Here is a 27,883-nt window from a genome sequence, read left to right as displayed (position 1 = left end):
TACATGATTCACTTTCTCTTAAGCTTCACTTCAAAAACATATATCCTAGGCATTTTTTGTAGAATTTGTTGGTACAATTTAGAACTCATAGTTCTATTAATGATGGCAAGCTGTCTTCGTCTGGAGAAGCAAAGCGGGCCCAAACCATGACACTGCCACTACCATGTTTCACATGTGGGATAAGGTTCTTATGCTGCAATGCAATGTTTGCTTTTCAGCAAATAAAATGCTTTTTTTAAAAAAGAAAAAAGGTTAATTTTGATTTCATCTATCCACAGAACAGTCTTCCAATAGCCTTCTGGATAACTCACATTGTCTTTTGCTAACTGCAGACAGGTAGTAATGTTCTTTTTGGAGAGTAGTGGCTTTCTCCTTGCAATTCTGCCATGTATACCATTGTTGTTGAAAATTACCCCATCAAGTAAAAAGTAAATTAAAATTAAGTGGCAAAATATTTGGGTAAAATATTATATGCTTAGTAAATGTAGCCAGTAAGTATTAATGGGTATTAACTGGAGCATATTTAATATTCTTATTCTTATTTGTAAAGCACCATTAATGCACCTGCCACTTTATAAAATTATTCTCAAATTATTTGCTTGAACAGTCTAAGAATGTCAGTACAAGCAGTAAATGAATCCAGCAGAATTTTGGGTTGGCATAAAACCTGTCCTTACAATTTAGGAAAACCATATTTGAGAGTAGTTTTGCTATCTCATATTTTCCACATGCTAGAGAACCATTTCCTGTTTAATCATTCTGTCACATGATAATTGCTTAGAAAGAATTCTTAGATCTAAAGGAAATTCTTTTAAAGACGAAAAGATTGGAATTACAACCCACACATTCTTTAGAAGTGTTGGAATGGAAGGTGGTAAGGAAACAGAAAGACTGGGCACTATATGCTTTGTGTCTATGTTCTTTCATCTGGTTAAATATTTTTTTCACATCAAAAATGTCACTTCCAAAATGTAAGTGTATGTGAGTGTGTGTGCATGTGTGTTGTATATTATATATATGATTAAAACACAGAAATACCCATCCATAAGCTCCAGGCACACTGCCATCCAATTAGTCTGTACAAACAATTCCTGCTGTTTCTTTTCTTCTATTTCCTAACAAATTGTCCATAAAGCAGCGCATTCAACTCTTCAGTTGTTCTACTATACGTCCTTATACTTCAATTAGTGAACATAGTATGATGTTCACTTAAAATTCAGATTATACATTTAGGAGAGAGTCCTATTCTCCCTTCCTGATAAAATGCTTTCCTCCTTTAAATTAAAACAAACACAAAACACAAAACCAAACTAAGGAATTGAAGCAAAGGTGCAAGAAACTTGTCCCTTGCACTTCCACCCTGCTGGCCTGAAGCCAACAGGGCACAGGGGTCTTTGGAGTTCTTCGCATCACAGTCCTCTGAGGAAAAGAAAAACAGATTATTTTGCCAATAATTGTATACTGGAGGAAAAAGATAACAGGAATAACTCCACTTTGTTATTGAGTTCCAAAAACTGGAGGAGAATAATAATATTTAATGAAGAAAAAGGGGGAACGAATACAAAATTTTTTACCGTATAATGCAAAGCTAACATATTTATGATAACTGAAAATTAAAGGCACACTAAAATTATTGTTTTATATAATTTGTAATACTGATTCAGAACAAAATTAAGACTTTATGCGCATTAGACTTAGAATTATTTTAAACTTTAATCAGATTATACAACCTTTAGAGCAAATTCTGTTTAGTCGAGGAAATATATACATCCATTTAAAAGTTAAAATTGCTGAATTATTATACATCTGTATAATTCTCCAGAATATGTTTTGTTTTCTGTTAAATACATTAAACATATCTGAGTTTGAAATTTGGCCTATATAATAAATAGCAGCAATATACAGGTTGTCTTCCACTTAGAACAATTTGTTTACCGACCATTCAGTTACTACAGAACTGAATGACTTGTGACCTTTTTTCACACTTATGACCAAAGCAGCATCTCCATGGTCACGTGATCAGAATTCAGATGCTTGACAACTGGTTCATATTTATGATGTCCCTGGATCATGTGATCACCTTCTGACAAGCAAATTCGATAGGGAAGCCAGATTAATTTAACAACTGTTAACTGTTAATTACTTAAGAACTTCTGTGATTCACTTAACAACTGCATCAAAAAAGGTTATAAAATGGGGCAAAACTCATTTAATGAATGTCTCGCTGAGCAACAGAAATTTTGTGCTCAGTTGTGGTCGTAAATCGAGGATTACCTGGGAATTATGTAAATTTGACTACAAAGTGACAGTTTGGTTGTTTGCTTGCAAATGTTTCATTACTTAACTAGGTAATCTTTTTAGTGCTAGAAGTGCATGAGGTTTGCTGTCTGTTTATATACAGTACATTATCTTGTCAGTGTTGATGGGGCTGTTGTTTTCTCCTTGGCAGTTCTTTGATTATTTGTCTGAGTTGGTAGTTCCTTATTTAAGAGTATTGTTTACTTTTTGTTGTGTATGATGTTAATCCCTGCTTAACTGGGTGTTGATTGCTGGTAAGGAGTTGTTCTGGTCTTTTTATTATTTATTATACGTTTCAAATTAAATGTTGCTTATCTCTATGTGTGTGTTGAAGTGGCAATGCCCAAGACAGACCCCATGCACAATCTGGGGGTCCTCCTGCACAACCCTTTTTGAGTGAGGGTTTCTTCCCCTCCGCCTTGAAAGAGGCCGTGGTGAGGCCCCTCCTCAAGAAGCCTTCCCTGGACCCGGCTATATTAGCGAACTATCGTCCAGTCTCCAACCTTCGCTTTGTGGTGAAGGTTGTTGAGAGTGTGGTGGCGTGACAACTTCCCCAGTACCTGGATGAAGCTGTCTATCTAGATCTGTACCAGTCGGGCTTCAGGCCGGGGTACAGCACAGAAATGGCATTGGTCGCATTGGTTGATGATCTCTGGAGGGCTCGGGACAGGGGTTGTTCCTCTGTCCTAGTCCTATTAAACCTCTCAGCGGCTTTTGATACCATCTATCATGCTGCGCCGGTTGGAGGGGTTAGGAGTGGGGGGCACCATTTTGCAGTGGTTCTCCTCCTTCCTCTCTGACCGCACGCAGTCTGTGTTGGCAGGGGGACAGAGGTCAACCCCGAGGTGCCTTGTTTGTGGGGTGTCGCAAGGGTCGGTCCTCTCACCCCTCCTGTTCAATATTTATGTGAAGCTGCTGGGTGAGATCATCCGTGGTTTTGGAGCGAAGTTCCATCAGTACGCTGATGATACTCAGCTGTACATCTCCATCCCGGACCACCCCAATGATGCCCTTGACATGATGTCCCAGTGCCTGGAGGCCGTGTGGATCTGTATGGGGAGAAACAAGCTCAGACTCAACCCCTCCAAGACCGAGTGGCTGTGGTTTCTGGCTGGTTCCATCGCTGACTATTGGGGGTGAGATCTTGGCCCCTCAGAGAGGGCTCGCAACTTGGGTGTCCTCCTGGATGCACGGCTGTCTCTAGAAGATCATGTAACGGCTGTGGCCAGGGGGGCTTTTTATCAGGTTCGCTTGATTCACCAGTTGCGTCCCTTTCTGGATCGGGACTCCTTGCGCACGGTCACTCATGCCGTCACTTCCCGTCTGGACTACTGTAATGCTCTCTACATGGGGCTCCCCTTGAAGAGCACTCAGAGGCTTCAACTGGTCCAGAATGCGGCCCCGCGGGTGATTATTGGAGCAACACGGCGCACCCATGTAACACCTCTCCTGCGCGAGCTGCACTGGATCCCGGTGGTCTTCCAGGTGCGATTCAAGGTGTTGGTTACCATCTTTAAAGCGCTCCATGGCTTAGGACCTGGGTACTTACGAGATCACCTTCTGCTACCGATAGTCTCCCACCGACCAATACGGTCCCACAGAGAGGGACTCCTCAGGGTGCCGTCGGTCAAACAATGTCGACAGGCAACCCCCAGGGGGAGAGCCTTCTCTGTGGGGCACCTGCCCTCTGGAATGAATTGCCCCGGAGATACAGATGATCCCTGACCTACGCACCTTTCGCCGTGCCCTCAAGATGTTATTGTTCCAACAAGCTGGGCTGGCCTAAACATGAATTTTAATGGTTGTCTTAGTTTTTTTTAAATAATGGGGCCAAATTATTTAATATGTTTTAAATTGTTTTAAAATTTTATGTATATTTGTGTTTTATTGCTGGCTGTGCACCACCCTGAGTCCCTTGGGAGAAGGGCAGTATAAAAATTTAAATAAATAAATAAATAAATAAATAAATAAATAAATAAATAAATAAATATCAGGTGGCAGTCATGGTCAGGAGGTCCATTGCACCCATTCCTAGATCAGCGGAATCTGCTCAGTCATATATGCCCTAGTCACAGACTCTACTACCAAGGAAAATTAGGGGTTTATTGCAAGTACATTGGAAGAAAGGATAGTGGAGAAGATGCACCAAAACTGATATACCAGGAAGGTTTTAGAGATTCTCAGTCATCCAGGTCATAGTTGTCCCAAAGGTGCTTTTTCAGGAGGCAACTAGATTTTCTTGTTTTTTCTTTGAAGACGTTTCGCTTCTACAGACTTTTAGCTATACAATTTGAATGGTGTGGGAGTAGGAATGGATTTCCAGATAAAAAAAATGCAGACTACAAGAAACAGGAGCACTACTCAGGTGACCCTGAGGCCACAGATAAATCTCAAAGTGCTTCAAGGACCCAAGGATGCAAATGACCAGCTGTCTGAAAGGAATATAAATCCTTCCATTCCCCACTATCCTGTCAGAGCTGAAGAAGCTTCTTGGATGAGAAACGTCTTCAAAGAAAAAACAAGAAAGTCCAGTTGCCTCCTGGAAAAGGGACTTTGGGACAAATCAGGAAGGCTTACTGACAACTGGAGAGATCAAACTGGCCTAAAACTAAGACCAAATTAAGAACAGAATGGGGGCATGAAAAGACAAAGCTCTACATGGCCAGTACATTTAAAAAAAAGACCAGAGAAAGCAGATAATAACAAGACCTGGCAATGGCTAAGAGCAGGAATGTTGAAGAAAGAGACAGAAGGGCTAATTCTGATTGCATAAGACCAAGCCTTAAGAACAAAAACATACAAAGCCAGATGTTGTGTCCACCGGTAGCCTGTGGAGCTGGCAGCAGAGTTGGACAGTGAAGAGATTGGGGAGGAACATGGGCCAGTCCTGGAGTATGGGGAAGGCTCGGACAGAAGCTCTGTGTCGGAGGCAGAGAAAGGGCCATCTGGGAGGTACGTGCTGCCTCCGGAGCCTCCAGAGTCAAGGCAGAGGAACAGGGGGAGCCTGTTCCCAGTGCGTGCATGCGCACAGCTGCCAGAAGGCAAGAACAGTTAAAACAAAAGGAACAACTCAGGAGTAGGGCTTGGAGATGATTGGCCCCTCCCATAAGACTTAGAAGAGGAGCAAAAGCATGTGGGCCTTTGCAGGAAGCAACGTTCTTAATTCTGTTCAGTTTAAAGTCTGAAGCTCTGTTTGATTCTGGAATCTGTGTGGCTTTGCCAGCATTTCAAGGGAGATAAAGGTGGGTGATTATCGGCCTTATCCTGAAAGACTCTTTACAACTATTTGGGACTCATCTGTGAATGAACAGAATTCACAGCTGTTGCAATAAAAGAGGTTTTTGGGACTACTCCAGAGATGGGTTTCAGCAGGTTCTGACCAGTTCTGGAGAACTGGTAGCGGAAATTTTGAATGGTTCGGAGAACCGGTAGTAAAAATTCTGACTGGCCCCACCCCCATCTATTCTCTGCCTCCCAAGTCCCAGCTGATTGAGAGGAAATGGGGATTTTGCAGTAACCTTCCCCTGGAGTGGGGTGGGAATAGAGATTTTACAGTATCCTTCCCGTCACACCCACCAAGCCACACCCACAGAACCGGTAGTAAAAAAATTTGAAACGCACCACTGGACTACTCGTGTGTTTTACTGACTCAGGAAGCCTAGGTCAGCACACCAGAATTGAGAAGACAGCAACAGATAGCAAGTGCCACCTCTGCAAAGAAGCTGCAGAAACAGTGACTCACCGGGTTAGCTGCTGCAAGAAGATCGCATAGACCCACGATGATGAACCTATGGTACGTGAGGTGGCACGCAGAGCCCTCTTTGTGAGCACGCGCACCATAGCCAGCTGCTCTTCTGGTTTCCGGTGCTCCAGCGTGCGTGAAGACCAGCTGGCTGGCATGCATACATGTGCTGGTAACCCAAAGACCAGATGGCCTTGACCATTCCGTTTGGGCACTCGGTGCCGAAAAGGTTCACCATCACTGACATAGACTGACTAGCAACGACGGCATGACAAAGTAGTAACACTGGTGCATTGGAAGAACTGCAAGAAATAATATTTGCCTGCAAGCAAGCAAGAACTGCTGGGGCCATAAAATAGAGAAAGTAATAGAAAATGAAGAAGCTAAAGTGCTCGGGGACTTTAGAATTCATACAGATGGGTACTTGCCACATAACACCCCAGACTTAACAATTGTTGGTAAGAAATATTTTAAAAAGTCTGGATAGTAGATGTGACAGTACCTGGAGATAACCAAATAGAAGAGAAAGAACTGGAGCAAATAACAAAATGCAAAGAGCTGCAAATAAAAGTAGAAAGATTGTGGCAAAAGAAAGCAAAGGTAGTACCAATAGTAATAGGAACTTGGGGTGCGCAATCCCAAAACAACTGGAGCACCACTTGAACACCACTGGCGTTGACAAACTCTCCATCCGTCAATTGCAAAAGGTGGCTTTGCTCGGAACAGCTTACATGTTGCAACAATACTTTTAAAGACCATCAAACCAGGGGTGAAATGCTCCCGGTTCGGACCGGCTCGGGCGAGTAGGTAGCGATGGCGGCGGGCAGTTCGGAGAACCGGCAGCAAAAATCCCTGCCCACGCCCCCCCATGCCCAGCTGAGCCACGCGATCATCAGAGGCTTTTTTTCTTTTAAATGCCTCTGACGATCCGAGCTCTGACGATCCCAGCTGAGTTGCCTGCCGATCAGGCAACTTAGCTTGGATCGTCAGAGCCACTTAAAAGAAAAAAAGTTTTTTCTGACGATCCCAGCTGAGTTGCCTGATCGGCAGAGGGTTTTTAAAAAACCCTCTGACAATCAGGCAACTCAGGTGGGATCATCAGAGCCTTTTGAAAGCATTTTTACATGGTTTTACATGTAAAAAATGGTTTTAAAAGTAAAAAAAAAAATGGCCACGCCCACCCAGTCACATTACCCCCTCCCACCAAACCACGCCCACAGAACCGGTATTAACAAATTTTAGATTTCATTACTGCATCAAACATCCACATCTGCCTACCCCAATTGGAAGGCCTCAATAGATGGACCAAAAAAAAAAAGCCAAATCCAGTCTGAACATCTAGCTGACTGTGTGACAAACCATAATGTATTAAGCATGTAAAAGCTTTGGGTGTATTTTATGCCCAGTCTCTTTCTGCAGTATCACAAATTACTTCCTGCTTGGAAAATTTCTGGACCATCTGGAACAACCAGATCAGAATAATTCAAAGGGATAATAGGATATTTTAGCATTTCCCAGAACACTCCTTCTCCAGATACAGAATGTTTTACACACACTACATTCTAATATTTGTTTATAAATAATGATTTTGTGAAAATAAGTAAAACATTCTAATCTTTAAAAGTGAACCTGAAGTAGTATTTTCTTGAAGTTCTTAACTGGACATAAATACATTAAAATATATATTAATATAAAATATATTAAGAGAAGTATTTTATCTTAAGATATTGCCATCCTGTAAATGAGATTTACATTACAACTTAATTAACTGCAATGGATATCTAAGTCCTTATATTGATCAAAATTACACAATGTACATTCCTTCCAAGTTCTATAACAAAAAATAATCCTGCTATTTGAAATCTAGATTTCTTCTAACAATTTATTTAATATGATTACAAGGATTAAATTGGAGTGTCAACTGGTTAAATATTATATCCTCTGCTGCTAATATTAGGAAAGGGAAAGTAACAAATATAGACATTCAAAGTTGTGTGTGTGTACACATATAATATCAAATAATTTTGAATTTTTTATTCATAATTGCAAAGAACCCTTTAAAACTCTAATATTAGTTTTTTTTAATAAAAAAAGAAATTAAAAAAAATAATTCTCAGTAATAATTTCAGTATTATTAAAAAAAAAACAGAAGCATGGGATTGAAGCCTGTACTAATAGCATTCAATTTCAGCAGAAATAAATGAGATTATCTAAAAAAAAAAACCCTCTAATATTAGTAAATATATTCTTGATCCAAATAATTTATATTAATTGACAAGTTTTTCAGGAGGAAAAGCACAACACTAAAAAGCAGAACTTTTAACATTGGCTGAGTTTAAGTGGGATTTTCTTTTACACCTAAGAATCTCATCAAGTTCTTAGGATACCATAGAAAACTATTTGAAAAATCCTGGTTTATTTCATTGGCCATTTCACTGTAAAAGAAAGCATTCTTTGTAGAATCAGAGAAGTTCTTGTTTGACTCTGAAGACAAGCACGCACAATTATTCCCTGATCACAAGTACAACGATAATCTCCAGAAGCTGACAATAAACAGTCAAGGATAATGATTATCCTGCTTATAACAGAATGAGCTACAGTGCATTTTTCCTTCTCCTTATGTTTTTATTATTGGATTTATTTATATTTATTTATTATTTTTATAAATAAGTCAAGGTGGTGAACATGTAATTGAAAGTATGATGAAGTAAGTACCTCATGTAAAATATTTCAATAAAAGCATTGTTTCTTTTTTGTATCTTTAGCAAAGGCCCACATTTTATATTACTTCTCATGTTCCTAAATTTGGTTTGTAACATGGGATTAACTTTCTATAAAGTTGTTATTCCAGTTAGAGAATGTGTTTACCTATCAACTCATTGGAGATGCTACATTTTATTTTATTAATTGTGCTGAGATCATATCATCATATATTTAAGGTACACCCACTGAATCTTTCATTCCTTTAAACTTAGTCATGTTTTATTCATTTATTTAAGGTTAATTATTATGCTTTTATTTTCCTTGTGGGTAGATGAAGTAGGAAAAGATGGAACTAACACCTTGTCATAAATTGAAAGCTTGTTCTACGGTATGTTTTAGATTTTTCCTCTTTCGAAAGCAAGCAGTTTCCCAATTAGAGTGACAAAAATAAAGATTAGTCAGTTTTAATGAAGGAAATATGCAGCTCTCTAGATGAAACAGGAGATTTCGTGTCGCAATGTTTTTTTCATAGTCAGCAGCAACTCTTTCAACTCCTGCTAATTTACAGCTTATTTCATCTAGCGAGCTGCTTATTTCTAATTAGCCTTTTGCAAAATGGTACCCTGTTTGGAGCACAAGTCAGATTTCTTGGTCATGGACCTTTCTGGCGAAGAAATTTTGGAGCATTGCTTACTGCTTACATACAGGTTAGAGAAAACTGCTCTAACTTGATTTACAAAGCAAAGCACTGGTGATCATTAACTAGTATGGAAGCAAGAAAAAATTAAGTCAGCACTGAAGATCTTTGAAGTTGTAGAAGAGAGTAGACACTGGTTATTAAAATTCAATTTTCATTCCTTTTGAATAAAAAGTGTGGATTATCAGTCTTGATGAACGTAATACTGCTCAGTAATTTGCAGGAAGTACAATTGATAAAGAAAAATACAATATTCTTAGCATATTTTTTCCTTCTAGAACTGGCACGTCTAAGTAAGTCACATACACATTTTAAAATTTTTAAATCAGCATATCTTACTTTTTCACATATTTACATCAAACTGGTTATTTTCCAAAATCTAAGCACCTGAGGGTTTTTTTCTTCAGGTATTTGATTAGTTGTCCTCACTAATATAGATGACTTTGATCCTTTCTTGTAATTTTGCAAACTCTATTCATCATCTGGACTGCTTCAGAGACCTGGCAAATTCCTAGTGATCTCTTCTCACTTACAATACAGATAGTCCTCAACTTACGACTGGTTGTTTAATGACCATTTAAAATTATGATGAACCTCCCAAAAACATACTTACAATCCAGTTCTGAATTCCCCCATAGTCATGTGACAACATTTTGAGCACTTGGCGGCCAGCCCACATTTATGGCTGTTTGCAGTGCCCTGCAATTACATGACTGCGATTTGCAATGTTTTTCTGAAAGCATTTGTTTCTGGTTTTTCCTTAGTAACTACCACAAAAATAGGTCGTAAAATAGGCTTGGTCACATGATGATTGACACCTCTTACAACCATTATGCTCAGGTTCCATTATGGTCATAAGTTGAAGAACTACATGTAGTTGAAGTAATAACTATTAATTCAAAAGTTAAGCAAGCCCTTAACAAATTAAAAAAATGTGTAATTCCCAATCCATGCCCTTGTTACAGAAACAGCTTTCATATCAGACAGTCTTTAATATGGGTAGGATTTAGCATGGACTTAGCAAATAAATCCTCATTTGGATATGTTTTTTCAGCTGAAGAAACACTGACTGACTGGCCTGGTGGGTGATACTGTCTTATTACTATTTAATAAGCAGGTCTCTTGGTTTTGCAACTACAAAAATAAATGCAACTTATGTAAGATGAACCAAGAAGTTCAATATTTCCTACCTATTGTGGAAAATATACTGACATGTCCAACTTATAAAACAGTTTGTAGAAATTTCAAAAGAACTAATGAAGAAATTGTTAGGATTGGCTAATAGGGCTATGCAACTATTTCAAAAGATGAACTTCAAAATGCATAGAGGTGCAGCTGAAATATCTGTTCCTGAAGGGTAATGACAGCCACCTTTTTTTCATCAGGATTATGCACCTGCTTCAAAAGCTATTCCCAGCTCTACCTGGATGAATATGTGTGCACAGCTACTTTTCTTTGTTGGGGAAAAAAAATTGAAGAGAAATGTCTGTGCATACCCACACATCAGACAGATGAAAGCAGTTTCTGAAACAACTGTACAAGAACAAAAAAAGACATAGCTGCTTTAACAGTGTGGAAAGTGCTTTGGATATAATGTACATGTTCCAAATGGATCATTAGTATCTTTCCTTAGGATTTCCTAAACAGAACTGAAAAAAATTGAAGACACAATACCTTCATAACAAATCCCATTACAACAGTAGCTTTTTTAATACTAATATTTTTAAATATTTCTTTTATTTAAATAACAATTTCAAAAAAATCTATGCCCAGGCAATAGAAGTAGTCAGTAATCCCTTGTTACGATCACTTCCATACTTACCATTTGGCTTGCATTGAACTCTCTGTACTATACTCTGAGGATCTTTCTGGTTAGGTAGCAAACTACTTAGAGCTCCATGAGCCATAAGGTCCTCTGTGCAACAAATCTAGAGGGCAATGTGTGAGTATTTAATCCAACTTCAGTTACTGGTTCTAATCCATTTGTCTATTATGCCTAATCATAGGGCTGGCTCTGGACAGTGTGGCTGACTCAATTTTTTTTAAAAAAAAATCCCTTTCATAGCTAGTTCAAAATTTTACAATGTTCATTACATATACTACATTCATTACCCATGTACCAAGACAGGTGCATTATTACTTAAATTAGTATTTCCAAACATACTTGCATAAAAATGTATGTTTTTAAGTAGATTTTAATTTATGATCCTGAGTGCATTGCAGCATTTGTACTCATGAAGCAATTTTATGAAAATTCAGTATTTCTGTAATACTAAAGTTCATAATTATAAAATACTATGATGATTCATGCCAATGGTATTCTTTCATAGTCTGATATTTCACATAATCTTTCTAACAGAATATCAACCAAACTTGCAAATTCATTACCTGAATATTGAAAGATGTATAGACAGGGAGAGTTAAACTTGTACTGAACTCAGATTTAAAACAGTAAGTGGTTCATGTTGTTGATTTGCCCTTAGAAAATAAAGTAGTAAGATAACAGCATCATACATTACCCCAAGCTAATTACATGCTTACTGATAGTGGACTATTCACTACTTTCTCCCTATGTCCTATGTATTCTCACTATCTAAATTGAAGATAGAGGCAAGAAGTCATCTGGAGTTTTTTGCTACATTGCTGTATGGTTCCTTAGTACCCAACCCTACAAAAGCCATTAGAGGCCTTAAGCATCCCTTAAGTAGATAGGATGATTAAAGAAGGAGAAAAAAAATCAAATTAAAATCTAGGTAAAAATATGAAGGTTCAGCTTGTTTTGAGTGAGTCTACTTTCCTCTTAAGGAATTAAGTACACTTTGGAAGTACTCTTTGACCATGAGCTTTCACCAAGATATCACATGTGGCAGTTGTGGAACTGTTTCACAATTACGCTTGATGTCACAATTGCAATCCTTTGTGGGTTGGTCATATTAACAGTGGCTAACCAAGCTGCTTTGACTATTGCCACAGTCCCTATATACTGAAGTATCCGGAACTGTCAAGAGGTGCAGCACAAGGAACAGATATCAAATGATGACTTTACATATTGCAACTGCTTGCCAATTGCTTACAGGACACAATGTAAGGTGGTAGAGTTGATTTTTTAAAACCATATTACTTTTCAGGCCTAACCATCCAAAGGCATGTTTTTCCTCATTAAAATAACTGTCCCAGAGTTAAGGTCTGCAGGAGAAACTTTGCGAACATGGCCCTGGCTATCAGAGATCTGTGGTTCTAAAAGGAGGAGAGAACTTAGCCAGCATTCCTTCCAGGTTATGGAACACATTTCTTCAAGTGTTGCATCTACTCTAGTCTTTCAGCTTACAGAAAATCCATAAAAACATAGCTTTTACCATGATTTTAATAGCTATGTATTGATCTCAAAATTTTTGTGTCATTTTAAAAACCCTGAAGCTAAACAATTAATCTTAGCATAGAAGTGTTTTTAAAGTTCCTTTCAGTTTTAGCAATTGTGATTTGAAGTTTTCTTGAGTCTTGTCACTGGGATAAAATTATTTGAATTCTCCTATCGGGACTATTACAGCAGTAGCAGTCATATCCCTCTTGCTAGCAGTTTATTTCTATCTACCACCCACTGAATTTATTCTACTCTTCCTTGTGCTGCATTTTTTTTTTTTTTGCTATTGTTGTCTTCTGAATAGAAAGAATTTATCTGTATCAAAAGCAATTCCTTCCTTCTACTTCTTGGAGCAAGTCATGTTCCCTCCCAGCCTTCACTAAATCCAATTTACCATCCAGTAAAATGTTTAAAGAAATTAAAAAAAATATTTTCAGAAATAACCTTTATCATTATAGCAATCATGAAGAGACAGACTAGTATGGTTACTTACTTGTCATTGTGCTCTACTTAATTGCAAATCTAATCCAAACTATATACACAAAGTAAAGGAAGCCTAATTATCATCCATTCTTCTGTTGCAAAAAAATATAACCGCACCTTCAAAGAATTATTGGCACATACTCACAAATATCTTAAGGTGACAAGGAAAAATAACATCAAAGCCATAATTAAAGGCCACTCCTATCAGAACATCAGAGATATGCCAAGGATGGAAATTTCCAGCTTGTTTCCTTCCTTTCAGGGGATCTGTTTTCCTCCTTTTATATTTTTCATGTTTCATAGTCCAGCTGTATAATAAAATTGCTCTTACTCTGCAGAACAAATGAAGCTATACATTCTATTCACAACACACTTTTAGTAAATGCTTCACAAAACCCAACTTCTTAAATGACACTATTGTGTGTGCAGTTCATATTGAAAGAAATAATTATTAGATCGATATATGATATTTTTGGTAATGAAGTGTGACATTTGTTCAATTCCTATTGCACTGAATTTTCTACACTAAGTCCTAATATTAATGAACATCTCTTAACAGAAGTCTTAACAGATTAATAAGAGTTGGAAGGGACCTTATAGGTCATCTAGTCCAACCCCCCACTCAACCAGGAACAGAAGCAGGACTTTAGCACCCACTTATATTTGGTGCTGCTACAGTTACAGCTGTTGTGAAATTCTGTTTCTAGCACATTATGTAATTGCACACAAGCTTGTGTGTTGCACTATGAGATACAGCATGATGCACCATTGGCTGGCACCCATGTGTTACTTGGGCATCTGATCTGAAAATCATAGCTTAATAAATTGTGAAATGTAATTCTAAGAATTAACAAAGAAAAATTAGGATTACTGATGAAGTAAAAAGCATCCATCTGAAAGTATAGATGTGTATATATGATGCAAAGGTTTATACTTGTTTTATTAATAAAATAATAATATCTTAATAGTTTAATGATAATATAATTATCTTCAAATACCTTTTGCAAAACCTCCATAAAACCAATATAAATATAGTTTTCTAAAACATTTAGTGTTTTAATGATTTACTAAAGAAATATTCATGGTGTCTTACCTGAAATCTGTACACACAGAAGACTGAGTATGAACAGAAAAAATAAATGTGACTTCCTTTTCCATTGACAGCACCACATCTGAATCTCATATAACATCCTATGGAACAAGGAATGAGAAAAATTTAATATACCTCTTTAACGTTCCTGAGATTACAAACCTATTTTTTCTTCAAAGATATTTTCTTCAAACTATTTTTAGTCAAATAACTTCTATTATTTATTTCTTATCTAAAACAGAGAAAGTTATCTGATCTCCAAATGTTTCAGAATAAAGCTGCTAATCATGAAATGCATTTTCAAAGTATTGTTGTCTGAATGGTACTGAAAACAAGCAAATACTCAAATTTACCAAATCCAAGATCTTTTCCCACTGATTTAAAGAGGTAAAACCAAAGGTGGATATAAGATTAGAATAGCAATACAAGGCTTTAGTCCAAGGGTGAAATTGTACTTGTGTTCCATCAGCCAGTGGATAAGTGAAAGCTTTGCTGGATCTTACGACTTTACCTAGTTTACTGTAATGTACATGGAAAAACAAATAGCTATTCTGATATTAAAAACATTGACTTGGTTCTAGTTGCAACATTAAAAATCACACAGGGATGCTAGGCTATTCTCCCTGTATTCTCTTCTGTGCATCCAGTGAAGATTTGGGGTCAATCCATCTGTCATTAGAACACTTTTGTATATCACTGACTCTTGTCTTCCTAGGATCTAACCCTTACACTACAACTGGGAATTCTAGGACACAACACCTTTCACAAAAAAGGACATGAAAATGAAAATGTATATATTATTACAAATAATATAATATTTGATCCCATGTGGGATCATAGGGGTCACCATACTCTCTCACATCATAGACAACCTTTGAGTATGGTAAATGCAATATTTGCTTAAGACTAAATATGTCATGCAAATTGGATTACATTTACAAGAATCAGAATCTGTAACCAAAGCTAGTCATCGTTACTCATTAATTGGTATCACTGTGAAATAAGTGTGATCGTCAGTACCAACAGGGAAGAGGAAGCTGAGATGAATGTACTACCCTGTTCTTTAACTTCCTTTTGTACATCTAGGTTCAGAGACAATATGCTCTATTTGGTGATTATTGCATGCTCACTAGTATAGGAATTACCCCACTGCAGGCATGGCAGGAGAGAATCGCACTATGACTAATCAAAGACGCAGGCCAACTGTTTGGTTTCCTCCATTAGGTTATCAGACCAACTGCTCTATGTTGACTTTTACATCACTGCATCTACTAAAGAAATAGCTTTATAATAATAATGATTATGCTATTAATTTATTTTTTTTAAAAAAAAATATTATACATTTTTCTTTATAATACATCATGTTTCCAGTTTTGCAACGGTAATATACTGGCTGTATTCAGTCCTTTTTAAGTTTACATAGTATTATACACCCTGATTATAACCAGTATTCTCTTAATCCTACTTTATAGTCTCTTTTAAATACATAATGTTGTATGTCATAGTTGTAACCATTATTTTGATAATTGTTCCATAACATTATATGTACTTATCTCTCTCCTTCCCTCTCCTCCCTTTTCCTCTCCTCCTCTCCCCTCTCCTCTTCTCCACTTCCCTCTCCTTCCCTCTCTCCTTCTCCTCTGCTTCCATCCATTCACTGCTATTAATTTAATTAGAGCCAAGGGACATTTGTCTTTCCCAGTTCACTCCAACCTGGCTGCTCTGCAGCTTCTTCATTATTAATGATACTTTGTTTAAAATGGGATCATATGGGTCACCATTCTGTCTCACATCAAACGCTGCCCATTCCTAGGCTGTGTTTTTAGATCGTCTTAAAGTTATGCATGGCATAACTTGGTATCAGCTGGTGGAGGGGGGACTTTGGGGTTAGGATGGCAAGGAAAGTTGACTGGTGCAGGGAAAGCAGTCTCGGTGTCTCTGGAGATACAAATAAATTGTATACTGTTACCACAACATAAGAGAATCTACATTGTGCTCCTCTTTATATTCTGTATCTACTAGTCCACTTAACAAAGGCCATTCTGACTGGATTATAAAAAGTATAGTTCATCAATATCTAAAGGACTCTACATTCTCTACTTCTACTATACATGATCAAAAGGGGAAATGAATGGACGGGCATTGGTGACATACATGGCAGAGATGTAGAAAGAAAGAAAGTCATACTCTTGATCCATTTAGATTTTTTTTTTCTGGTGAACTCAGTTACATCTTGAACAGCCCTCCTTTTCCAAAACAGAGTTGTATTCTGAATCTGAGTCTTAAATATTTCTTCCCAGCATGTAACAACAGGCTTTTAAAGTTGCCTTCAGTGATTTTAGTGGAAAGCTGTTTTAAAGCCTTATTGTCATGTAGGAGCTATAGGCCAGTGGCCGATATTCATTAACTGAATTTTATAATATATAAAATGAGATTACCAATTTATTAAATACCATCAGCCTATATTAATATTAACCCTATATTTGTAGCCATCAACCTTAGAACATTTATTTTCATCAGATTCATGACAATTGTGCCTACGTGAGAAAGGGAATATGAAACAAATCAAAGGCAGCACTTAGATCTTCTGAGAACATTTGAGTTTCCTCACAGGCGGCCTAATATCCTCCAGATGCCTTACCTCCAGTTCCATATGTCCTTCCAGAATTATGAAAGATCTAATCTAAAACATCAGTAAAACAAGAAGTCGTTTTGAGATTAATCTCTGTATATGGAAAGTATCTCCTTTTGTTTTTTCTTTTCAAATAAAAGCAGCTATTTTACAGGGAACTTATATTTCTAATACAACTTACTCTTCCCTTGATAATGGCATGGAGATTTCTTACACATATCATCAATTCCTTAGAAAGGAAAGAAAAATGTCTTATGTCTATTAAAGATAAATGTACAAACAAGATCAGTTTCATTCTAGTTAAAAATTAAATTACACATGGTATTGATTTTTCATAAATAAGTAGCTGATTAATTAATCATATTTTTTAAATTGAAAAATCACATTTTTTAAAATTATCAACTCAGAAACTGACTCAGCTTTCTGATGAACAGTAACATTAAACTTAATGGTAATCCTACACTACGTGTTGCTCTCTGAAATATAAAAAGCTCTTTGATGAAGCCAGACACACTAAAATAACCGGATTAGCACACAACACAATGATTGTCCTGGATGTCAATGCAATTGCAAATAAATCCTTGCTAAAATTTCTGAAAATGAGATACCAGCGATCCATAATGAATGGTTAATAAATGAACACACATATTCTGAATTCTTCACTAGATGAAGAAGTTTGCCCTTATGTTTCTTAGTATCATTATTTTCTATATGTGTATAATACTGAAATAGCCTACAGAGAGGCTAAGAATATTAACTAAGAAAAAATGGCTGAAGAAATCTTTATATTTTAAGGATAGGATGTAATATGACCCTAATTCTATAAATCAAAATATCTTATCTATCCAGACAAAAACCCCAAATGATCAATGTACTATTATCCACAGCTATAATTTTCAGCTAAGCTAAATAGTGCAAATACAGACTCCATTTTGAATATCGGACGGCTATCCTTTTCAATCAATCCTACTTTCTCACCTTGAAAGAGAAATTATGCCTATTAAAATTGCTCTAAATTCCTGGAAATCTTATGTATCTGTAAGGTAGCCCTTAATAAATATATCAGCTTTACTATTAAAAATTTTTTTAAAAACCCACTCTCTTTCTCTCTCTCTCTTTCACACACACACATACACACAATGCAACTCTATTTTCTGGATTGGAACCTTTTTAACACCGAGTCCACCATAGGCTGTAACTTAAAACTTTTCATTATACAATAATTTTAAATACAGCACTCCCATTTTGTATTTTTCCCCATTCCTCTCCACGATCCCTTCTCTGCTGCAATATCTCTTGAGATTTGTATTGCAATGTCCATAGATATCAATCTACCAGCTATTACTACTGTCACCAATATCTGTCAAGAGGTATTTTTCTTCTCTCAGTTGCTACCACTGCAGCCACCCACTGTGGTTCTTAGACTGCAAAACTGTGTGAGGTATGTATAAGACATAATAAATTCAGTAATCAGACAGAACACAGTTCACGTTATTCTCAGCAAAAAATGAGATTCACTTAGATGCTGTTGTTAAGGCAGGGTGCATTTGGCTTAGTAACTTATAAGAAGTTTGAGAGGGAGGGAGGGAGGGAAGGAAGGAAAGAAGGAAGGAAGGAAGGAAGGAAGGAAGGAAGGAAGGAAGGAAGGAAGGAAATTTTCAAATTCCATTAATATTTTTAACAGCTAGAGCACTCTGAGCATTATGGCTGGTGTTTTGAGGTATAGTCCATTAATCTAAAAAATTATGTTCTAAACCCAACATGTATACAAAATTCATATCTATAGACTTAGTAGACTTCCCATGTTTTATTTATGGAGGCCTAGGCCAGAGAGATAGCAGTCAACAGTTGTGATCAAAATTATGATAGGAATAAAGCCTGAAATGGTTTTGGTAAGGGTAATATATTCAAGGATGCCCATTATTATTTACTAGCATGCAGAATTCCTTGGAGGTATAATCTTTTATATAAAGTTTGATGATCAATTTTAAGTGCTGTCCAATAAAAAGGAAAAGTCTACAAGAAAATTGATAATAAATATCTTGGTTTAAGATGAATATAGATAGATCGATAGACCTCTAGATAGACAGACATATTCTTTTGTTGTTAGTTGCGAAGTCATGTCCGACCCATCGCGACCCCATGGACAACATTCCTCCAGGCTTTCCTATCCTCTACCATCCTCTGGAGTCCATTTAAGCAGACATATTCTAGCAGGCCACTATTTAGGCTTACCACTACTTCTAGGAAAGTGCCATAATTCGCCTTAAAGCCTTGTTTTTGATTAAAAATGGTAGTAAAAATGTAGCCTTGAAGATCAAGGCAGCTGAAATGAATCATTAATCATAAATCCCATTATTTTAATACACATATATCACTGATTAAGCAATTTACAAGACAGACCTATTACAAAAATCGAAAGGAATTAGAGATGTTTAGCACTACTGTGCTATCAACATGACATACTGTTATAGAGAGCTCTATACAACTCTCTAAAATGGCATGCAACAAAGCCTGACTTTGGAAAGATTAATGAATAGAATGAGTTATAAGTTTCCATGGTTTCATTCATATAATTATGACCTTGCATGACTACTCATGAGAACTACTAGAATTCATGCAGCTGCTAACTAAAAATGAAGTTTCAACTGCAAATAGGGATTTCCCCTTGAATACCATTTTTGCTGATATTATACAAAGGATATATATATAAAAATAAAAATACTGTCTCGGTTGTTTCCTTTAAAAAAGGATGGAGTTTGCAACTTCCAAAATACTTTGGGAAAAATCAGCAACAAATAAAATCAGATGTAATAGAATATTTCAGTGCGATATTAACCGTTACTAGTAATATTGCATAAATGATAAACTGAATTCACTTCAACTTTTTCACTTCAAGTTTTGTAATTAATAATCAGGAACTGAACCAAATTAATTATATTACTAAATGACTGCTATGTATTGGTTGCACAGATGTTTTTCTATTTTAGCCTAAGGAGGTTCAACAGTTATTATAATGAAATCTTATCTAATTTCATTATCACAAAAATCTTGATTAAAGTATTGTATCCCATCTTCAAAGCCAACTTCATTTAATATACTATCAATCAATAAACTGATGAGATTTTATGTATAACTTTCACCTATCCTATGCATATTTACTCAGAAACATACCGGTATATACTTTTCAATTTACTTTATTTCCCACCAAGTGTAACAAGTGTAACAAGATATCAGGTTTAGACTATTTCCTTAATCTATTCTAATACTTGTAATTACCCCTCCCCATATCATAGTAGTAAGACACAAAGAAGGACAAAAACAGCATACAATATTAGTCCTCCTAACCCTAACCCTTTCTTACGCTGGTGTAAACATCATCTATGCCACTTTATATCTGCCCGTGTTCCCATAACATTCTCTTCAGATTGTCACATTCATGTTCACGGGTGTCATTCTAGATATTTATAATTTGTAGTAAAGTTTTTAAAATACTATGTTCCAATTTATACCTTTCCTTGTAATATTCAGAATAGTTTTGTTTTATAGTTGTTTTATGGTTATTGGTTTTATTACCATGTTTCTCCGAAAATAAGACCCTGTCTTATATTTTTTTGAACTCCAAAATAAGCGCTTGGCCTTATTTTTGGGGAGGTCTTATTATTTTGGGGCCCGTGGAGCAAGATGGGACTCCTCTTTCCATTTTACCTGATTTCGAGCTCTGTGTTTAACTATTTTGGAGAGAGCTTATTTTTTGGGGGAGGCTTATTTTAGTGCATGCGCTCAAAAGCCTGATTGGGCTTATTATCAGGGGATGTCTTATTTTTAGGAAAACAGGGTATTGTTGTGAGCTCCCCAATGCTGCTTAAGATGGGCAGCCATATAAATCTTTTAAATAAATAAATAAATAAATTGGATTAGTATGATGGACATATCATAAAAATCCTGCTTTTTAAGATTAATTTCAATAACTAGAGATTTCTAATCCAAGCTAAGCAGACTTTGGGGTAAATTTCTTACAGGAAAACACATTTATGAAAACAATTCTCGGTAATTTGCTTTATTAAAAGTTCCTAGGTACTATAGATAAAGTGGGACAATGTATTTTCAAAACAATTTCCATTATTCCTTCCTTTCTGGCTCTCAACTATGTATTTTCATTTGACACTTAGCAAGTATGAACCCAAAGCAAAAGTAATGAGCATCTTTGATCACTATGCAATATTGTAATACAGCATATTCTGTCTAATAAGTTAGTCCAGCCGCTAAGAAAGTTAATTGCATAGTCGTTCAAATCTCAATTATCATATTTTCTCCCCAAGATAGACAAGAAGATGTCTCACTGGCAACCCAGTAACCAAAGAACCATGAAAATTAAGGTGGCAAATATCTTTTTTTCATGAGTTTCCTGTTCCTCTTTTTGGCAGAGCATCTTTTTTGGCTGCAAATATTTCTTTGTAAAATATTTGTAAAACAGTTTACTCACATCTTCTCTCAGATAAAGCTGGGGTTTTAAAGTAGGCCAGCACCAAATAATATTTAGCCCAAGATGTGAAATTAGGCATTAAAGTTCTAAACAAAAACCAGAGAGCAAACACCAACTGCTTTTATGAGTTACTCATCCAGCTGCACTGCAAACATGAGTCCTTCTAACTATTACTTTAAAGCCACCAGGTGAACTCATGTGGTTGTTTTAAAAAAAGAAACCCACAAAAGAAACTTTCCTGTGATTATCCAGCTGTCAAAGATCGGGTTAAGTTTGTTCCATCGAAACTGGGCTCTTTTCTTTTTAAGCTTTTCTTCCTAAAAGTTAGCTTTTTGGGCCCTACTTTTTTCTCTGCACAGACGAGTCACCTGCTCTGTCCTAATGACACACTAAACCACAAACGACAGGTCCGCATTCAGCCAAAAGAAAGTCAAATCACGAAGAAGAAGAAGAAGAAGAAGAAGAAGAAGAAGAAGAAGAAGAAGAAGAAGAAGAAGAAGAAGAAGAAGAAGAGGAGGAGGAGGAGGAGGAGGAGGAGGAGGAGGAGGAGGAGGAGGAGAAGGAGAAGAAGAAGAAGAAGAAGAAGAAGAAGAAGAAGAAGAAGAAGAAGAAGAAGAAGAAGAAGAAGAAGAAGAAGAAGAAGAAGAAGAAGAAGAAAGGAAGCAAAGCGTGATTCTTTTCAGTAAGGACAAGTGCCGAGTCAGAAACGTACATGTTGGCATTACTTGGTTTCAGTTAGCATCCTCTGGGGCGGGGATCCTTCTTTTTCCTGCCTTCTTGTGGTCCTCGTCTAGCGCCGGGCTTGGTAGGAAAGTTTTCACGAGGGAAGCTCCATCGCCCTCATCTCCACCACCTTCGTTTCGACGGGCAAAAAAATAAAAATAAAAATCTGGGACCCGACGAAGGCGGGGAAAAAAATAAAATAAAAGGGGGAAATCAGGCGCTGGGTTTCTTTGCTCCTCCCTCTCGGAAACCCCTTCAAAACTTTTCGAGACCAACTCGGGTAGGCGGTAAATGGGGGCCACCCGGAGCGATTTCTCCCACCGCCGCTGCGCCTTTCTGGCAGAGGAGAAGCCACGCAACCTCGAAAGGGTTTTTTTTTTTTCCGCGACTCAGCCCCTCGTTCCCCGCCCACTCGGGCGCTTCCCGCGAAAGTTGGGGGAAGCGAGAGAGAGAGAAAAAAACCCCACACAAAACCCTGCGGTGTTTGGGGCTTCCACGTGGCCCCGCACCCGGAGAGTGTCTCCCGCGAGGCTCAGAGCTGGTTTCTGCGGGCGGCCGCCTCTCACCTTCTAGGGGCCGGCTTCCAACTTCGAGCCCCACCCCGGAGTGACGGCGGGGACGGGAAAACATCCAAAAGTTTTCGAGCGGCGAGGGCTGCCCTACTCACGCGAATGATTCACGTCGTCCGTGCCCGAAAGCAGTCACTAATTCCAATTCATCTCTGGTCCCTCATACTCGCGAACACGCCAATGACGTTTGCTAAATGAAGAAAGTGGTTCAAGAATAGAACAAAATAGAACACAATAGCTTTATGGTCGTTATGAATGTACACTAATCGGCATGCGTTAAAATGAAATTTCGTTGCATACAGCTCTAGCCACCTCCAATATACACTGCATGAACATGAAAAAAATAAGTAGAAAATTATGTATAAACCCCGGTGGAGGGTTTCAATTTTTTTTACTACTGGTTCTGTAGGTGTGGCTTGGTGGGCGTGGCAAGGGAAGGATACTGTAAAATCTCCATTCCCACCCCACTCCAGGGGAAGGATACTGCAAAATCTCTATTCCCTCCCCAATCCAGGGGATGGTTACTGCAAAATCCCCATTTCCGCCGGATCAGCTGGGACTTGGGAGGCAGAGAATAGATGGAGGCAGGGCCAGTCAGAATTTTTACTACCCGTTCTCCAAACTACTCAAAATTTCCGCTACCGGTTCTCCAGAACTGGTCAGAATCTGCTGAAACCCACCTCTGATATACCCACATATATTATTGGACACAGAGAAACAACACAGTCTAGTCCGGATGTATACATGTACATGGTGAGAGAAACTAATCTTGCCAGTTTACCAGATAGATGGCATAGGGAACAATTACAGAATTGGATAGTCCTACTAAAATACTTCGGAACCTCCTCCCAGAGGGGAGAAACAGAAACAGACTGTAAAGTGGGTGTGTGAGGTCTAGAAGTGGCCCCCACTTGGGGGCTTTCACTTGGGGCAATCTATGGTAGGCCCTCTTTGCTCTCTTCCAAATACAGTACAGAGTGAGTTGCAGTTAACAATCGTGTCAGCTAGCCTCACATTTCTGGTTACCTGAAGTTGAAGAACTCGAGATCTGGAGGGCATCAGACTGGGTAAAGCAATTATAAGGCCTCATTTTCCCTTTACACCACCACTGCCCCTGGACCTTGTACTTATAAATCTGCAAGAAGAAATAAAGCGAGGGAGCTGTTCTCGCTCCTGTAATGCTGTGCGAAGGCAGGCATAATCAAAACATTCCTCATGGAATCTTTTTGCAACTCAACTATGATACAAACATGTCCTGGCAATATCTTTTTCATGCTGTGCCCAATGATACTCATCCACTATGAATAAGACAGGATTAAGTCATCCTTAGCTATACTTGTGTTAAAGTGGCATTTCCTTTTCATTCTGTCCTGATCCCAGGGCAGCCTCAGTGTTTTAAAATTTCTCTAGGCTTTATTAATCATTACCTTGGACAGAAATAAGATTGCAGCGATTTGAAGGGAAAAAGGCAATAGAAGGATCAGGAGTTGCATTAACAGGGATACAATCAAGATCAAGTGAGGTACTAATACCACTCTATAAAGCCTTAGCAAGACCACACCTAGAATACTGCATCCAGTTTTGGTCACCACACTATGAAAAAGATATTGAGACTCTAGAAAGAGTGCAGAGAAGAGCAACCAAGATGATTAGGGGACTGGAGACTAAAACATACAATGAACGGTTGCAGGAACTGGGCATAGCTAGTCTAGTGAAGAGAAGGACCAAGGGAGACATGATAGCAGTCTTCCAATATTTGAGAGGCTGCCACAGAGAGGAGGGGGGTCAAGCTATTTTCCAAAGCACAAGGAATAATGGATAGAACCTGATCAAGGAGAGATTCAATCTAGAAATAAGGAGAAATTTTCTGTCAGCGAGAACAATCAATCAATGGAACAGCTTGCCTTCGGAAGGTGTAGGAACTTTATCACTGGAAGCTTTCAAGAACAGACTGGACTGCCATTTGTCAGAAATGGTGTAGGGTCTCCTGCTTGGGCAGGGATTGGACTAGATGACCTACAAGGTCCCTTCCAACTCTGTAAATCTGTTATTAATCTGTTATTTGAGTGCGGACAGTAAATATGTTGGTATACATATATTTTTGAAGGATGGATAGGGAGCACTTCAACTCATATAATAAATCTGAAGAGATTCCATACAAGGGTGAGGGATTAAAATGTCAAGACCATGCCCCCAACCTGTGACTGAGGACACGGCCCTTTTGTGTGCATGCCATCTTGACTTTTTTGACCTCTAGGAAACCACTGATATCCATTGAATATCACAGAACAACATTTGCCTCATTTGATATGAAAATGAGGCAAATCTGTTGTTCTGTGATATCATACTATCCAGATATGTGTAAACGTAAGCATAACCCATCTAAAAGTTTTTTTGTTTTTTTAAACATGTGAACATACCAATATTTTATCTTCATTCAAACAGTATAATAAATATAAAGGTGACATAACTGAACACACGCACACACAAAAAAAAACTCATGGGAAATTGACTTTGCAATCATTTATTCAACAAAAAAATTAACAGATGTGCCAGATTTTATTCTATGGAAAAAGTAAGAACACCCTTAGTTCTAATATCTGATATTTGGCCCCTTTGGGGCATTTCATATAACTGTAACCAGTCTCTGACATTAACTGGAAGGATTTTTTTTTCTAGTTCTTCATAATTTTTTTTTAAGCTATGCAATATTTGAGAGGTTTCTTGCATGCACAGCCTGTTTCAAATTATCCCACAACATCTTGATGGGATTTAGATCTAGGCTTTGACTTGGCCAGTCCGGAACCCTCTATTTCTTTTTTCTTTTTAACCATTACTTGGTGGTTTTACAGGAATGTTTAGGGTCATTGTCATGTTGCAAGGTCCACTTTTGGTTGAACTTCAATCTTCTGACAGATGGTCTCGCTTTATCCTCAAGCACCCTTTGGTACTATGAAAAATTCATAGCGGATTCTTTCCCAAACCATAACATTTCCACCGCCATAATTTGCAGTTGGCATCAGGTTCTTCTGGTAAAATATTGGTTTTGGACAAACATGGTTCCTAGTACCCTAACCAAGTAACTCTGTATTTTGCCTTACCTGTCCAGAAGTCTTAGTCTTTGCCTAAGTGGTCATGAGCAAATTTTATTCTTGCCCTGATATCTACCTAAAATCAAAAACATCATCAAAAAAGCACAACAAAGAATATTCTTTCTGTGCCAACTCAGAAAACTCAAACTGATTCAGTTCTACAGAGATTCAAACTGCTGATTCAGTTCTACAGAGGAATTATTAAGTCTGTCATCTGCACCTCTATAACTGTCTGGTTTAGTTCTGCAACCCAACAAGACAGACAAAGACTTCAGAGAGAATTAGAATTACTACCAACCTGCCTTCCATTGAGGACCTGTATACTGCATGAGTCAAAAAGAGGGCTGTGAAAATATTTACAGACCCCTCACATCCTGGACATAAACTGTTTCAACTTCTACCCTCAAAACGACGCTATAGAGCACTACACACCAAGACAACTAGACACAAGAACAGTTTTTTCCTGAATGCCATCACTCTGCTAAACAAATAATTCCCTGAACAATGTCAAACTATTCACTAAGGCTGCAATACTATTAATCTTCTCATCGTCTCTATCATCCATCTCCTCCCACTTAAGACTGCATGACTGTAACTTTGTTGCTTGCATCCTTATGATTTATATTGATTGTTTCCTAGTATGATTTGATTGCTTATTTGTACCCTATGACTATCATTAAGTGTTGTACCTTATGATTCTTGATGAATGTATCTTGTCCTTTTATGTACATGGAGAGCATATGCACCAAAGACAAATTCTTTGTGTGTCCAATCACACTTGGCCAATAAAGAATTCTATTCTATTCTATTCTATTCTATTCTATTCTATTCTATTCTATTCTATTCTATTCTATTCTATTCTATTCTATTCTATTCTTTATCACAAAAGTTTCCTATTGGCACATGGAGATCTAATTTAGTGGCTTCTTTCTAATAGTAGACTTGTGTACTTTGATATCAATAGTGGTATAAGATATCTGTAGGTTATGTAACAACTTTCTGGGATTCTTAGAGACTTTTTTCAACATATTGGGCTGAACCTATTGATACAGCTTGACCTGGACAAGTTGGCAGTAGTTTGAAATCTTCTCCACTTGTAGATGATCTTCCAGGTTATTTTAGTGAAATGATTGATGTTCAATGTTTGGCAATTTTTTAAAAATCCCTTCCCAGAATCATTGGCATCTATTCAGGGGTGAAATGCTCTGGTTCGGACCAGATCATCTGATCCAGTAGCAATGGCGGCAGGTGGTTTGGAGAACCAGTAGCAAAAATCTCTGCCCCCCACCGCCCAGCTGAGCTGCGCAATCATCAGAGGCTTTTTTTAATTTTTAAAAGCATTTTTTTCTACAACCTCTTCGGCCGAAAAAATGCTTTTAAAAGTTTTTTAAAAAGCCTCTGATGATCGTGTGGCTCAGCTGAGATCGTCAGAGGCTTTTAAAAGCCTTTTTTTTACCTCGGCCAAAGAGGTTGTAGAAAAAATGGTTTTAAAAGTAAAAAAAAAAAGTTGGTCACGCTCACCCACTCACATTACCCCCCCAAGCCACGCCCACAGAACCAGTAGTAACAAATTTTACATTTAACCACTTCATCTACTGTATATCCTAATTTCTGAGAGCCTCAGAGAATTTTTTTCAATCTAGGCATGGTATTCTATACATGTAACAACAAAGAACAAATTAAACTCAACACCTAAGATTTAAATAAGACAGGCACCTTCCAGACTCTATCTAACAATATTCTAATCATTTGCACTTAGACTTCTGTACCTGATTTTAATTTTAGGTATTTTAGGTAGTAATAAATGCTGGGTTGTATTTCTTTTTTGTACATGTGAAACTTGCATTTATGTTTATTTAAATCACACAATGTTCTAAAACGTGTAAATGATGCATAATAATTCTTATACTACATACTGTTATCAATATTGTTGTGATGAGCAAATAAACTGAAATATGCTGAAAAAGGCAAAACATTACCTTTTCACATGATTATAGTGGCATGATA

The 27,883-nt window shown here is 37.5% G+C and overlaps 1 protein-coding gene across 6 annotated transcripts in view; it reads right to left on the bottom strand.

The window, feature by feature from the left end:
- Positions 1-23,120, bottom strand: part of ADGRG6 (adhesion G protein-coupled receptor G6) — a 100,888-nt gene extending 77,768 nt beyond the window's left edge. For 4 of the 6 annotated variants that reach the window (XM_034418926.3, XM_034418927.3, XM_034418929.3 and 1 more), the window contains exons 1-2: positions 22,218-22,980; positions 14,378-14,475 (exon numbers count right to left, since the gene is read on the bottom strand). In XM_034418926.3, coding sequence (XP_034274817.1) covers positions 14,378-14,475; positions 22,218-22,234 — 115 coding nt within the window. In that variant the 5' untranslated portion in view covers positions 22,235-22,980. Of the gene's footprint in view, positions 1-14,377; positions 14,476-22,204 lie in introns of all 6 variants that reach the window. The other 2 variants (XM_034418928.3, XM_087882833.1) reach the window with 2 other exon arrangements.
- Between the last annotated feature and the right edge of the window lie 4,763 nt (positions 23,121-27,883).

This window comes from Pantherophis guttatus, chromosome 1 (assembly GCF_059756535.1).
Source record: "Pantherophis guttatus breed Tessera chromosome 1, ASM5975653v1, whole genome shotgun sequence".
In the NCBI taxonomy this organism is placed as follows: domain Eukaryota; kingdom Metazoa; phylum Chordata; class Lepidosauria; order Squamata; family Colubridae; genus Pantherophis; species Pantherophis guttatus.
The sequence above is the reverse complement of the archived record's forward strand: the minus strand, read 5'-3'. Positions and strand labels throughout refer to the sequence as shown.